We start from the raw sequence: 13,531 nt of genomic DNA on the forward strand, positions 1-13,531 counted from the left end.
CAGCCAGACAGTGCCCCACCACCTATCAAGTCCAACTCCCAGCACATCTGACAGTCCACACCCCTTCCAGGACAGGCTCTGCCCTACCACCCACTGACGGGCCCATGGGTGGCATGGAGCGTAGAGTCCTAGAAACAGGCTAGAAAATGGGCCTTCCAAATGTGAGCCAAGCTGAGAAGACCCCACTAGCCCGGGACTGGGCCCCCAGCCCACCTCTGCCCCCCACCCCACCCCCGTCTCCCTGTGTCAGCCCCACGCAGGTCTGAGGGAGGTGCCCACAACCTCATTTCTCTGCACCCCTGGGGATTGGTGGGGCCCTACCTCAGCACAGTCCTCACAGGGTACTTCAGACACCACCTCAGGGAGGCCCTCCTGGACTACAGCCCGTCTCACCACCACCCCAGCCGTTCTCCCTCCTTCTCCCTCCAGGCCCTGCTCCCCTTAACCCCCACTTCCCTCCCACTGGAAGCCAGGCTTGATCACATCCCACCCCTGTCATCACTGCCCCAACCACATGTCTGTCCCCATCTAAAATGGCCCTACTGGTCCTGTGCCTGCCCCTGGGGCTGGCTCCTTAGAGTCACCCTGACCTGTCAGGAACAAGCTCCTTGAAGAAGGGAAGGCATGTGGGGATTGACCTGCCCCTTGGAAGCAGCTGCCTGTGGCGGTTGAAGCCCCTTCTAGGCTGGAGCTGGAGGCTGGGGCTGGACTCAATCCTCTATGGGTGCCCCACCAGCCCCCCCATAGTCTGAGCACCAGGTGACTCCACCCCCACCCAAAGGAATAGCTCCCTGCAGGTGGAGGCCATAGCCCCCAGGAAAGGCCTGTGGTCCCTAAAAACTGTCCATTGCCTCAAGAACAAGAGGCTGACCATGGGGCAGGAAGGTCCCCAGGACAGATGGGTGCCCAGGCAGGCCCCATCTGGACACCCTCAGTGTGCATGTCCCAGGGTGGGGCTTGGTCCCCACTGTGCTGAGTGTCCCCATGCCCCACGTGACTCCTAGCTCCTAGGCTCAGCCCCTAAATCATAATGCAGAGGGCATGTGGCTTCTGGCCACAGCCTGGCAGGGTGAGCCCTCCCCAGCCCCCCAAGGCCTGGCAACTGTAGCAAAGGAAACAGAGGGGAAAAGCCCCAGGGCAGGGCTCCGAGAGACAGCAGTGAACCCCCACAAGCTGCACAAGGAGGGGCAGAGGCTCAGCTGTGGACACAGCACGGATGCAGAGCCCTGTCCTGGGGCCTAGCTCTAGAGGCCCCATGAGGACCCAATACCCACACCCAACACTAAGTGGCCAGCAATGAGGGCCACCCTGCTCCCAGGTGGGCCATGAGCTGCCCAGAAGGCCACTGAGGGTGACATTACACCCCAGGGCCACACACCACACCTCAGGAGGGCCTTCCTCACACCTGCTGCCCCAGAGGATTTCTCTGCCTGGAACCTGGTAGGTGCTGGTAGGAGCCCCATAGAGAGTGGGGTCCCCTCAAGGGCTGCTCAAGGACCTAGTCACGCCACCCCTACCTCCTGAAGCTGCTTTGGTGTCTACCATGGAAGGACCACAGACCCCTTATGGCTCCAGTCCTGGAAGGGCAGGCTGTCCAGAGTCCAGGCAGGGCAGAGCTCCAGGACCCCAAGACACGCTGGGGCAAAGTCCTGCCTGGAAGATTTAGCACTGCAGAGACAGCAAGGGAAACAAAGTTCGGCTTTCCCCTGAGGTGGGGGTGGGAGCATAGCCTATTCACACACTGCCAGGCTCTGAGGTCATCTTCCCCTCCCTGTGGGTGGGGAGCAGAGAGACCAGCACTGCCCGGTCTCAGCACCCCAAACCAGGAGCATTCCAGGGAACCCGCATGCTGGGGCAGGGTCACAGGCTGCTCTCTGGTGGGAGGGGGAGGCAGAACAGGCCCCACCAAAGGCTCCCAAGGAGACAGAAGGACCGAAAGGTCCCCTGGGTCCCACCCCCAAGTTTCCTTGCGTACTGGAGCCGCTGCACCCTCCGATCTGTCCCTCCTCCTGCCCCTCCTGCAGGCTGATCGGTCGCATTTTTCCCAGCTGAGAGCACTGTATAAATATTGACTCCAAGACACTGAACGGCAGGGCAAGGGGGGCATGGAAACTTCCCCTCCACCCCCACTGGGATGCTCATGAACATCCCAGCCTCACATCCCTCTGTCTACCCAAGCATCTGTCTGTCAGAGGCCCTGGCCAGCTGTCCTTGAAGGCCTGGCCAGCTGCATATACACTAGCAGAAACGGAAGACCACACTCAAGGGGTCCCATCTATCCCCAACCTGGTCTCAACTCCCAGGATGACACCGGTCACCCTCAGAACAACCCGCAGCAGGCGCAGACCCTGGCTTCTCTGGATGCGGCCTGTCCCCCTCCACACCCCCCTTGGCTCAGCTGCCAACTCGAGCTGACCTTTCTGCCGCTACATAGTTCTGTGCACAAGGAAAAAAATCTCTTTTAAAGCAAAAGCCAAACAAAAGCTGCCTGGGTTATTTTTAAAAAGCTGGCTATTTTGGAGCAGGCACGTCTCCAGGACAGCAGCCGGGTCAACCTCCCAACCACCATGGCCTCGGCCCCCACTCCCAGCCCAACCCTGGAGGGCCAAGGCCCCTAAAAGAAGGTTTCTGCCCTGGGGACCCCTGCCTACAGGGAGTCGGCCAAGAGCCACAGGAGCAAGGGGTGCAGGGCCCAGGGCAGCAGGTCCAGGGTGGGCTCTAGCTCCACAGGCTGCGTCCCTCCTAGGCACAGGAGAGTGAGAAAAGGTGCGATGAGGACGACTGGGTCTGGAAGATTTAGCACTGCCTTTCATGACGGCAGGTGCCAGGAGCCTTGGAGGGAAGATGCCACCTGGCCCAGCAGAGAGCAAGCAGAAGCCATAGCCTCTGACAGACAGTGCAGAGAGCACCCTGCAGCCACACTCCCCAATGGTGCCCAGAGGCAGACGGTGGGGAGAAGAGTGAGCATGCGCCAGGATCTGGACATCTCGGTGAGGAATGTGGAGAAAACTGGTGGGGCCTCCGCAGGCCCTGGGGGCAGAGGATGACCCTGTCAGCCTGAAGCCTCCGGGGCTTAGACACCCTTATCACCTAGGGGTGGGATGTGCTGAAACCACTGAGCAAGGGGAGGGGGCTCCATCCTGTGCCATACCCCAGCTCTACCCTGACCCATCTGCCAGGCCCAGGTGCCACCACACTGCCTGCCCAGCAGCATGAATCACAGGCCGTTTGTGACTCAGCCCTGGCCCTGCAGGAAGAAGGGCCCTATGCCAACTCCCGGGGACAGGCCAGTGTCCTAGGCGGCAGTGGCAAAGGCAGGAAGCCCCTCCTAGTCCCAGGCGTCCAGACCTGCTCGGTCCCTTTGCATAGAGCACCAGAGTGCCCAGGCCAGTCTCAGAGGCCCTGTGATCTGAGCCCTGCCTTTACCGCATGCCTGAGGTGCCTCCCCCAACAGCAGACCCCATCTAGAAACCTCCATAAACTCACAGCAGAGTGGGGTATGGGCAGCCAGGCAGAGTGTCTGCTCAGACCCCCAACTGGGTAGATAAGCACAGCCCATCCGCACAGCTGAAGCAGCCAGCCCCAGGACACACCACATGTGGACACCACTCCCAGAACAACAGGGGAGGGGAAGTGCTGGGGGCAGACACACAGAAACAGGGGATGCCCTGAGTACAGACGGGGCCCCAGGATCCCTAAGCTCCCCAGTCCACAGGTGTCCAGAGGAGGGGGAGCAGGAGCTCACAGGCTAGAGGGCAGGGCATGGGCACCAGCCGGGCAGATGTAACACCGCCAAGGGAGCCTGTCTGGGGAAGATTCCATGACCCCCAACTTCCCAGCCTGAGCTCCCTGCCCCTCACCCCTGCTGCACGGCCCAGGTCAGGCCAGATTGTCAGCCTAGGGCCACAGGAAGTAGAGTTTATGCCAAGGGGGACCCTCAGCCCCAAACCCAAAGTTTAGTCTGTGCTGAGCCACACTGCAGAGGCCACCACCACAGTAGGTTTTATTTAAAAACAGACAGAAAACAGGAAGCCTCAGGGGGCCACCAGGTCCCAGGGTGCCCAAGCAGGGACACCAGTGTGCCAGGGCTGGCTGTGTGTCTGTGAGGGCCAGGAGGCCCCTGGCCCCCAGCCAGGCAGAACAGGCAGGGGGAAGGGCGCCTCAAGCTTGGCCAGAGAACCTGCCCCAGGGATGCCACTCTGACCCTCCACAGGGAGCCCAGCTCCAGGGGCCACATCCGACCCAGCCCATGCACCTGTCCTGGCCAAAGGGCTCTGAAACTAGAGCCACACCACAGCCACACTTCCTGTCCTTCCCTGGACAACCCCACTGACCATCCTGGGGCACTGGCCACATGGCCAAGGCGCCCAGCCAGGCCAGGAAACCAGACCCACAGTGGCAGTCTCACAGCCAGGCCAGCCAGTGGCACTGGGACCAAGAGGCTGCCTGGGGAGCCCCAGCTGCCTGCCTGAGGGTGCGACCTCCACAGTGACACTGTCCTTCTCCTAAACGCTTGCTCAGTGTCTTCAGCCCCCACACCAGATGGGGGCTGATCTCCTCCCCTTTCCCCTCCTCTCAACCTCCACCCAACCCCATCGTCCCCAGGGGCATAGGTCCTCATCCTGGCATTTCTAGCCCCAGCCCAAACTTTGGGCCTGGCACCAACCTGCCCCAGCCGACACCCCAGGGCCCCCTCCCTGTACCTCGATCCCCACTTGTCCTCCAATCTTAAAGACTGGGAGAAAGCAGTGCCTGAAAGGATATAGCAGGTGGACTAGGGTGACAGGTGGGGGGCTTCAGCCAGGCACTGTGGTATCTGGAGAGGGAGTTTGTCCCTGCCCCATTCCTTAAGACCTAGGCTGGTTGGGGTGTGGGCATGAGGAGAGGGTTCAGAGGCAGGGCCCTGAGGGTAGGAAACCTCAGCCATGGCCACCTGCTATATGACCTCAGACCAGGCACAGGTCTGGGGGAGGTTCTGAGAAGAGGGAAGCTGAGGCTGGGGATCTGACCAGTGGGCTCCAGAGGACACAAGGAGATACACACCCACCCCCAGAACCCCCAGGCAGGTCACAGTTGGCACTCTGAAACTGCCTTAGACACCAGAGTTGCCAGCCATGGAGAATCTTTCTGGGCCCCACCCCTGGAGGAAAAGTCCCTACTAGTCGGCTGCTCCCCATCGACCCCTGGGAGACAAGCACCCCCACCTGCCCCATGCCAACCACTGGGCACCACCCCCAAGAGCCGTGATCAACCCTGCCACCCTCCTCAGCCTGAGAGGCACAAAGGAGCCCTCCTGTGCCCAGGGCGTCCGCTTCAGAACAAGGGTCACAGGGGAGTGCCCCTGCCCCTGGGGCTAGTGTCTCAAAGGACCCACCCAGCCCCACAGAGGAATCCCATGAAAAGAGCTGCTTTCATCTGTGGGTCTGCCCTACCCGGCGGCCCCGTGGCCAAAACAGGCCTCGGAAGGCACCACAGAGTCAGTGAAGGGTGGAAGAAAGGAGGGAAAGGGATAGAGGGGGACCTCTTCGCAAACAGAGCCAGAAGGGCTCTGCTCTGCCGATGTCATTTTACAGCTGGTGAAACTGAGGCTGGGAGAGAGGCAAGATGCTCACAGGATAAAACCCTTCCCTGGCAGGAACCAGCTAAAAGCAAATCTCCTCCAGGCCTGGAGTTCCATCCCCAGTGCACAGACATGGAGCTGGGAGGTGGCAGGGCCCACACCTGTGGGTCTGAGCACCAGTCCGATCTCCCTTGGCAGCCCCACAGCACATCCAGGCATTGTGCCCACCTCAGGCACTGTGCCCACAGGCTCTGCAGCCACCCAGGAGTTGCCATGGAGACCAGGCCCTCTCCCCTCCCCCCAGCCTGGCCAGGCCTCTCCCTTGGAGGAGGCACCAGAAGAAGAACCCACAGTGCCCCCCCTCCCACCCACCGGCAGCTGCCTGCCTGCCCCCAGCAGGTAAGAAATTCAAGTGAAAGAGCCCTGGGTCCCACGGGCTCCTGAGGCCCTCTTGGTGCCAGGAGATAAGGGAGCCCAGACTTGGTAAACCCAGTAGATGAAAGGAAAGCTGCCAAGCCACACCACAGCCTGGGCCAGGTCAGGGCCAGAGTCAGATGCCAGCACCCAGGGGTCAGCAGGCCGCAAGTCTGAAACAGCAGCCCCTGTCCAGCCCCTCCCATCATTCCCTTCCGTACCCAGGCCACTCTGGCAGGGCACAAGAGGGAGTCCATGGCCCCCTGGAAGTTCCAGGCCACTTCTTGGGGTGTGAGCTGCTCCCCTGCTACCTGCCTGCCCCCTGAGCCAGGCAGCGGACAGAGGTGTCTGCCCCTCAGAGCCAGCCACCCCCAGCCAAGTATGTGAAAACCTCTACTGCCTCTAACACTCTCGGACTGCAGCAGCGACTCAGGGCCTCAGAAAGGAGCAAAGACCATCCAGTTGTGCAAAGGATTATGGCAAAGGTGGCCAGGACCATAGGCCTCTGCACTTGCAGGGCAGGGGGCTGGTAGGATGGACCCTGTAGCCCCAACTGTGGGTGCTTCCTGCTCAGCCTCACGTACCAGCCCCCACCACCCTGTCCCAGGAACCACGGGGATTACTGGCCCATTGCACAGGCCAAGATCCCAAAGCTGGCACACAAAGCTGCAGACAGGGGTACAGTCTGAGTGAAACTAAGCCATCCTGGGGTGAAATCAGGGCTGGCACAGGTCCACCATGGGGGCTCTGCTCTTCACTGGGGAGTAGCCGGCCCACTAGGGAGGGCTGGACCTGAACACAGGCACCTAACTCCACCTAGCCCCAGGTATCCCAGGAATGTCCACTTCCTAGGCCTCCTCTGCATTCCTGCAGCCCCTCCCACACCCGCCAGGAATTCCTTAAACACCAGGGCACCCACCACAGGGAGTTGGGGGAGGGCACCAGCCTCCCAGCATTTCCACCTCTGCCTCCCAAGCAGTCCACTCAGCACCCCCACCCAGAACCTCCCTGTGACCTTTGGCAGCGCCCATCAGCCCCTCTGTTCTCACGCTACTGCAGGGGTGTCAAAAGCACAACGAAAAGGCGCCTGCTGCCAAGCCCAGGCTCCAGCCCCAATCTCTGGCAGAGGTGGAACCTCCTTTGGAGGAGAGATAGGGTGGAGGTCCAGCAGACCGAAGAGGGATCCTACCTGGCCCAGGTCCAGGGTGACGTTGACCTCATTGTACTCCAGGCCGCGGGACAGTGGTGGGCTCTGCCACCAGCGTTCTGTGCCGTCGATCGCATTGGTTACGGGATGTGCCTTGTTGCTGTTGGCAGCTGTGCAGATGTCACAGTACTGGCCCTGTAGAGGACCAGGCAAAGTCAGACGGCCAAGAAGAACCAGGGACCCCGTGTCCCCAAAGTCACCCTCCTGCCCTGAGGTCAGCCCTACTCTTGTTCACCTGGCCTCCACCCCCACCCCTGGTTCTCTGTCCTCCTTTATCATGGATTGGGCAGCTGCTGCCTCCTTGGTCCAGGGGACGCGGCTCACAAGAGATGCTCATGTGTTAGAGAGGAGGCAGAAAGACTAGGGAAGGAGAGGGGTGAGGTGTAGATGGGAACATCAAAGTGGGCCTCAATCAGGAGGTAGCATCTGAGACCCACACAGGAAGGGGGAATATGCTCCTAGGCAGAGGGATATCCGTGCAAAGGCCCTGGGGCAGGTAGAGTCAAGGATCCAAAAGAGTAAATGGGGGATGGGGCAATGTGCACGGCAGAAGGAGCAAGGAGGCTGAAGCTACAGAGGATCACCCAGAGATAAGGGGTGGCTTTGAGAGCAAGACCCCTGCCCACCTCTACCAGCTGGGCCCCACAACTCCCCACCACAGGCCTTTGCCCACAGCCTCTCATATTAGGGTCTCCAGAAAGACAGAACTGAGCTAGTCCCACAGTCTGTGAGGACAGGCCAAAGTAGAGGTGTGGGGCTGCAGGTCAGGCCCCGGTTCCATGCTCTGCTGCTCTCAAGCCCTGGGATAGGGCCAAATCACGCAGCCACTGAGCCTCACTGTCTCTATCCACAGAGTAGGGATAATGCTGCACCTGCCTCAGGCCACCAGGAAGATTAACAGATCACACCCAGAGCCTGGCAGCTGCCTCTATCATGGTCCAGCCACCTGCTAGGGGCCTGTCCTCTGGGGTGGACAGAGGAAGATCCCAGCAGGGTCCTGGCCTGCCCTCCCTGGTGGGGGAGGGGCAGGGGCAGGAGCTTGAAGGGGATGGGCCAGGCCTGTAGGGGCAGAGCTGGCCCTGGCTGCAAGCCCAACAGAGCCCGCCCTCCCAAGGAAACCAGACCTGCCATCCTGCAGCACACAGAGGCAGACTTGGCATTGACTGCCTAAGAGGCTGTGTCTGGGAAATGCGGCCGCCCCACCCCTCCAAGCCTCCCAGGGGACCAGACCTCATCCTAGGAGGAGGAGGTAGGAGCATGGGAGATGCCCTGCCCCCACCCCTAGGCCCCAGTAGCCATAGACAATCTGCCCCCAGCCCCACAGGCAGGGTGGGCTCATGGTCTGCCCCATCCTATGGGCACCTGCCCTGGGCTTCCAGGACCTGTGCTGACATTTGGATTGGGGGCCATGCCCTGTTGTACTCTGCTCTCAGTTCAGATACCCTCTCTTCAGCAAGGCCTACAGCGCCTGACCACCCAAGACAACCAGCAGCCCCACTTCTGCTGTCCTCCAGAGTAGGGTGGACCTGGGCTACGTGGCCATTCCTGACTGATGGGTTTAAGACCTTCCCAGGAACCCCCAAGCCAGGTCGACACTTGCCTTGCTCCCAGCTGCATCCCCCAGCCCACCACCAGGAATGCCACACAGAAGGGTTAAATAAAGCATTGAAGGACACCCAGGCAAGTGCCATGGCCTCCATGGGCTTACATGGCGACCCCCAAATTGGACAATGGAGCTCCAACTCTGGGAGCTGTGGGACCTCCAGGAGTTCTCAGAGATCACATTGATGCCCGGCCACAGAGCGGAGGCACCAGGGAAGCAGGTGTGGGTGGGGCTCCAGGCCAGGCTGCCTGTGGGTCAAGTCTCCCAGACATGTGAGCTCCCAGGGAGGCTGGGGGGAAGGTCAAGGGTCAGCCTCTAGTCTTCCAGAAGCCTAGGGAAGCCCTGGCCTATCCCCTGCCAGGTGACAGGTTTGGCCTGGACAGTTAACTACAGCAGGTCCCAGCGTCCACTGGGATGCTAAACAGCGGGTAACCATGAACGAGGCTGGTGAAACCAGGCTCCCTCCACCCTCCCCTGCAGAGGGTCCTGCCAGGAACAGAGCTAGGAAACAGCAGAGGGGCTGATACTGATTTCCGCTTCAATGAGTCACCACTCAAGGCCTGGTTGCCGCACCCCAACTTCCCTTGCAGGGCCAGCCCGGAATTCCTCTGATGCCCACCTGAGGCTGCCAGGGCCTGGATCCCAAGTGGCCTCTGCCTACTCCAGTTGCCTGGTCCAGGCCCCACATCTGCGATGCCTCAGGCCAGCTTTGGCCCTCCTGTGGGAAGTCACTGAGAGCTGCTAGCCTGCAGCCTTGAGCTGTGTGCTCAGTCCCTGGGTCCCATATCCTGAGAGATCCCCTCCTTGCTGGCACAAAAGTGGGCTCTGTGGATACAGCCAGAGCTGTGCCTTCATCTCCTGGCCCCGCCCACCTTGCCCCACCCACTCACAGCTCTACTCTGCTCTAGAGGGGCCTGCAAGGCCTATTACCCGCCCAATCAGCAGCCTGGGCGGTCAGCAGACCCAGACTCTCAGAGAAGAGGAAGGAGGCGTCCAAGGTCACTCAGCCATTCGGCTTCCATTTGGCAGTCTTTTCTATAGCACTCCACAGCCTTATAACAGGAGAACTAATGGCTCAGGGCTCTAGCCCCTCCATTGATGGACAAGAGCATGTAGCTCAGAAGGTCCTCCCACAGGCCAGCTCTGAAGTGTGGAATGCCATGGCTGCCATTTATCGAGTGGTCACACTGTGACCACTACACAGGCCACTTCTGCCGGCCAAGCTCACAACCCCCAGGTGAGGCAAGCTGGCACCCTATGCCCACTTACAGACAAGGAGCTCGTGGCTCAGAGTGGCAACCACACAGCTAAGGAGAGGCAAAGGAGAGGGGCTGACTCCTTTAAGCAGCTATAATGAGCAGACAGGAGAGGCAGATCAAGTCATAATGTTAACCCTAACCCTAACCCTAACTCGGAGAGTCTGTTGTCCCCCACCCAGGGGCAGAGGCAGGTGGCCTGGGGTTTTGAGGTAGCCAGGAGCCACCCCTGCCAGGGCCATAGAATCCCAGCTGAGTAGTGAGGAGGGGGGCCCGGGGCTCAGCCAGGTCTGTGCCGCAGGTCTGGAGGCACCCACAGGTGCCCCTTCCTGAGACCCAGTCCCCATAAGGTCAGGCAGACGCAGGGGGGCGCCCAGCCAGGAGGCACCCAGGCTCCCCCGCTAACGCTAACGCAGCTGGACCGGTTCTGGCTGTGGAGCTCTGAGCAGGTGCCTACATCTTCCCAGGGCTTAGTTACCCCATCTGAAGTGTAGGCTTGGGAACTCCAGTCTCAGAAGTCTGAGCTGGGCTTACAGAAGAAAGTGCAGGAGTCCAGGAGCCCTGAGGAGGCCTGACCCTCTCAGCTTCCTCCCCCCTAGGGCTGGGGTGGGGCCCAACTCAGGCTCCACTGTCCACCCTCCACTTCCTGTACCTCAGGCTACCCTCCCCTTCCCCAACCTCTCCTTCCGGGAAGGTGGAGACAGTTCCCTGGAGGAGGCAGCTCCGGTTACACAGGCCCTCAGGGCACCTGGATTCCACCTGAGGTGGGACAGGGGTCAGGGGGTGAAAGGGTGGGCTCTTAGGGCACCCTGGAGCACACTTCACCCGCCTTTCCAAAGACCCCAGCTCCAGCTTAGGTCCAGAGGATCTCAAAAGCCCTGCTTTCCAGTCAAGTGTCCATTTGGGGGATACCTGACTGAACCCACCAACAGGCTTCTGGCTTGAGAGAGGCATGCCCCCCAGAGGGTCTTCAGGGATTGAAACCACATCTCCCCAGGGAGACTGGAAGCCCAGACCCTTCCACCTGCTGGGCTGATTCACCCACCTACAGACCCTCCCACCTGCTGGGCAGCCAGGTGTTCCATTCCCAGTGAACACTTTACACCTTGCCCTCCCCTACCTCAGGGGTCCGCGGAGTCCCCAGACCCCCTTGGCTGGGGGCAATGAGAACCTCAGGTGGGGGCCCCGCCGGGTCCCTTCTGCCACCATCCAGGTCCCTATCCAGAGGCCAACAGGTTCCAGCCTGTCCCGGAGAAGGTGGCGCAGCCCGCCCCCCTCCACAGGCAGCCTGTAGCGGAGGCCAAGTCCCGCCCTCGCAGGGATCCCGGAGTTGGGGCCGCCGGGGACTGGGCACCAGCCCTCCTCTCCCCCGGGTCACGGCAGCGGAACCGGACTGGTGCCCGTCTGCTCCCGAGTCCATGCCGGGGAGGCCACATTCGGACTTGCGGTTCCCCAGACGAACTTAAGCAGCCAGGATGGGTGTCCCTCTTGGTCGCCCAAAATGTAAAACCGCAGATTCGGGATGGGAGAGCTGGTACCTGGACTCGCCCCGCCCCGAGGCGCTCCCCCAGGAGTCGGGCTGGAGTTCCAGTCCGAATGCTTCGGGACGACGTTTCCACACCCCTGCCCGCGCTCACCTGGATGGTCTGGTTGGGGTCCCCGCCTGCCACGGGGCCCCCCACCAGTTTGCAGTACAGGTCCTCGGTAGGGCGTGGGGGGCCGCGCGCCGGAGCCTCCTCGCCGCAGGTCGAGGACGCGGCGATGCGGGCGCCCTCGGCCAGGTTGAAGTAGGGCGGGTGCAGGCTGAAGCCCCCGTCCGCCTCCGCCTGCGCCCGCGCCGCGCCCAGCAGCGCCAGCCCGGCCAGCAGCAGCGGCGCGGGGCCCCGCGGGACACCCGTGAGCAGTGCGCTCCTCGCGCAGTGCCGCGCGCCGCCCTTCGCCATCTTCCCCGCTCGGGGCCGCGTCCCGCGCTCCAGGAACAGCCGCGGCGCGATCCCGGCCGGTCTGAAGCCAGGCGGCAGCCGGGCTCGCTCCGCCTGCGGACGTCAGGCCCCGCCCCGGCCCGCCTGGGCGCCGGAGCCCCGCGCCCCGGGGAGGGGGTCGGGGGAGGGAGAGGACAGGGGGAGGGGCGGTCGTGTGGCCTTAACCCTTCGGAACCCGGCCCGGACAGCCTCCAGGAAGGGGCACCTGCTGGCTCCGGGCCAGGCTCAGGACTAGGGCGCCACCGCTCTCCCACCGCGGGTCGTAGCTCCGGGTCCCGCCCGGGAACACGGCACTCCCTTCGGCCCGGCCCGCAACCGGCTGCCGCAACTTTCTTTGCCTAACTCTGGCACCTCTCGCCTCACGCCCCACCCTGCTGGTGTGCGGGAAGGTGTGTTCTGCTAGGTGTGCACCGCCTTGGAGGAATACCAGTCTGCAGAGGGACGGAGATCCCAGGTGGGACCCCCTGGTTCCCGGGGGACCAGGTCAGTTTCAACGGGCTTGTCTCCAGGTTCACTTAAAAATACTCTCAAATTGGGAAATGCGTGGGAGTCAGGAGCCCCTTTAAGGATGGAGGGGGCCTCATGGCCCTTCCCTGTAGCTCCTGAGGAAGTCACACCTGTTAAACCCCCGAGTGTGACCGGGAGCACCTGTGCTGGGGGTCACCATGATCTCCATCGACTCCACCTGGCCCTGAACCCACACACAGCTCCTCCCAGCCAGGGGCCAGCAGCTTGAGGACACTAGAAGCAAAGCTCAGGGCTGTGTCCTCTGTTTCTGCCTTTGGGTGGCTGTGGATGCTGGCTCCAGTGACCTCCTCCTTCCCTTGGGGTCCTGGGCCAAATCTGCCTCCAGGGAAGCCCTGAGGGGGTTGGGGTGGGGCCACAGCTGCTGGGCTAGCAGCTCTCCTGTCTTTGAGCCAGACCAGCTGGGCCATGGTCCCTTGTGGGCCATGGGGCTCACATCTTGCTGGACTCTCCTGATAATCCTGGGGGTCAGGATGAGTTTGTGGGACACTGGCCAGCTGGTCCTGGCCAGGGTTCTAAGCTGGCAGCTGTTCCAGGAACGTTGCACCACCGTCCACTTTTTCCTGGCCTCCTACAGAACTCAAATCCCAAGAGGCTGGGTGGTCCTTTCTCTTTGGAGTTGGGAAATGGAGACTGGGACCCTCCAGACCCTGCCTGTCTTTTTCCCTCTTTCCACTTTTCCTTCCTTGCAATTCTTCTGTAACTTCACCTAGGGGGGCAGGGAGAGACGGTGGCGAAACTCCCAGTGGGGGAGGGGCCAAGGAATCTGAAGTCCCTGCACAGTTGGGCTCACTGGCTGATTTATGATCCCCTGGGAGGGACAGGACAGAGGGCTGCCTCTGGGCAGTAGCAGGTTCCCAGAAGGGGGATTGGTACCAGGCAGAGTCCTCTAGCTGCGGCTCCCCCTTGACAGCTAAGGGAGGGGGCAGAGCCTGAGAGCACTCTCCCCAAGTTCTGGCTGGACTCCTGAGAACCTGCCTGCTT

At 61.7% G+C, this 13,531-nt stretch overlaps 1 protein-coding gene across 2 annotated transcripts in view; it reads right to left on the reverse strand.

The window, feature by feature from the left end:
• LAMA5 (laminin subunit alpha 5) overlaps positions 1-12,057 on the reverse strand; it is a 50,714-nt gene extending 38,657 nt beyond the window's left edge. Inside the window, exons 1-2 of one of the 2 annotated variants that reach the window (XM_053573486.1) lie at positions 11,678-12,057; positions 7,164-7,316 (exon numbers count right to left, since the gene is read on the reverse strand). In XM_053573486.1, the coding sequence (XP_053429461.1) occupies positions 7,164-7,316; positions 11,678-11,983 (459 nt within the window). In that variant the 5' untranslated portion in view covers positions 11,984-12,057. Of the gene's footprint in view, positions 1-7,163; positions 7,317-11,101; positions 11,141-11,677 lie in introns of those variants that run through there. The other variant, XM_053573487.1, reaches the window with a different exon arrangement.
• Positions 12,058-13,531: the final 1,474 nt, after the last annotated feature.

This window comes from Nycticebus coucang, chromosome 21 (genome assembly GCF_027406575.1).
Source record: "Nycticebus coucang isolate mNycCou1 chromosome 21, mNycCou1.pri, whole genome shotgun sequence".
Taxonomy (NCBI): Eukaryota; Metazoa; Chordata; class Mammalia; order Primates; family Lorisidae; genus Nycticebus; species Nycticebus coucang.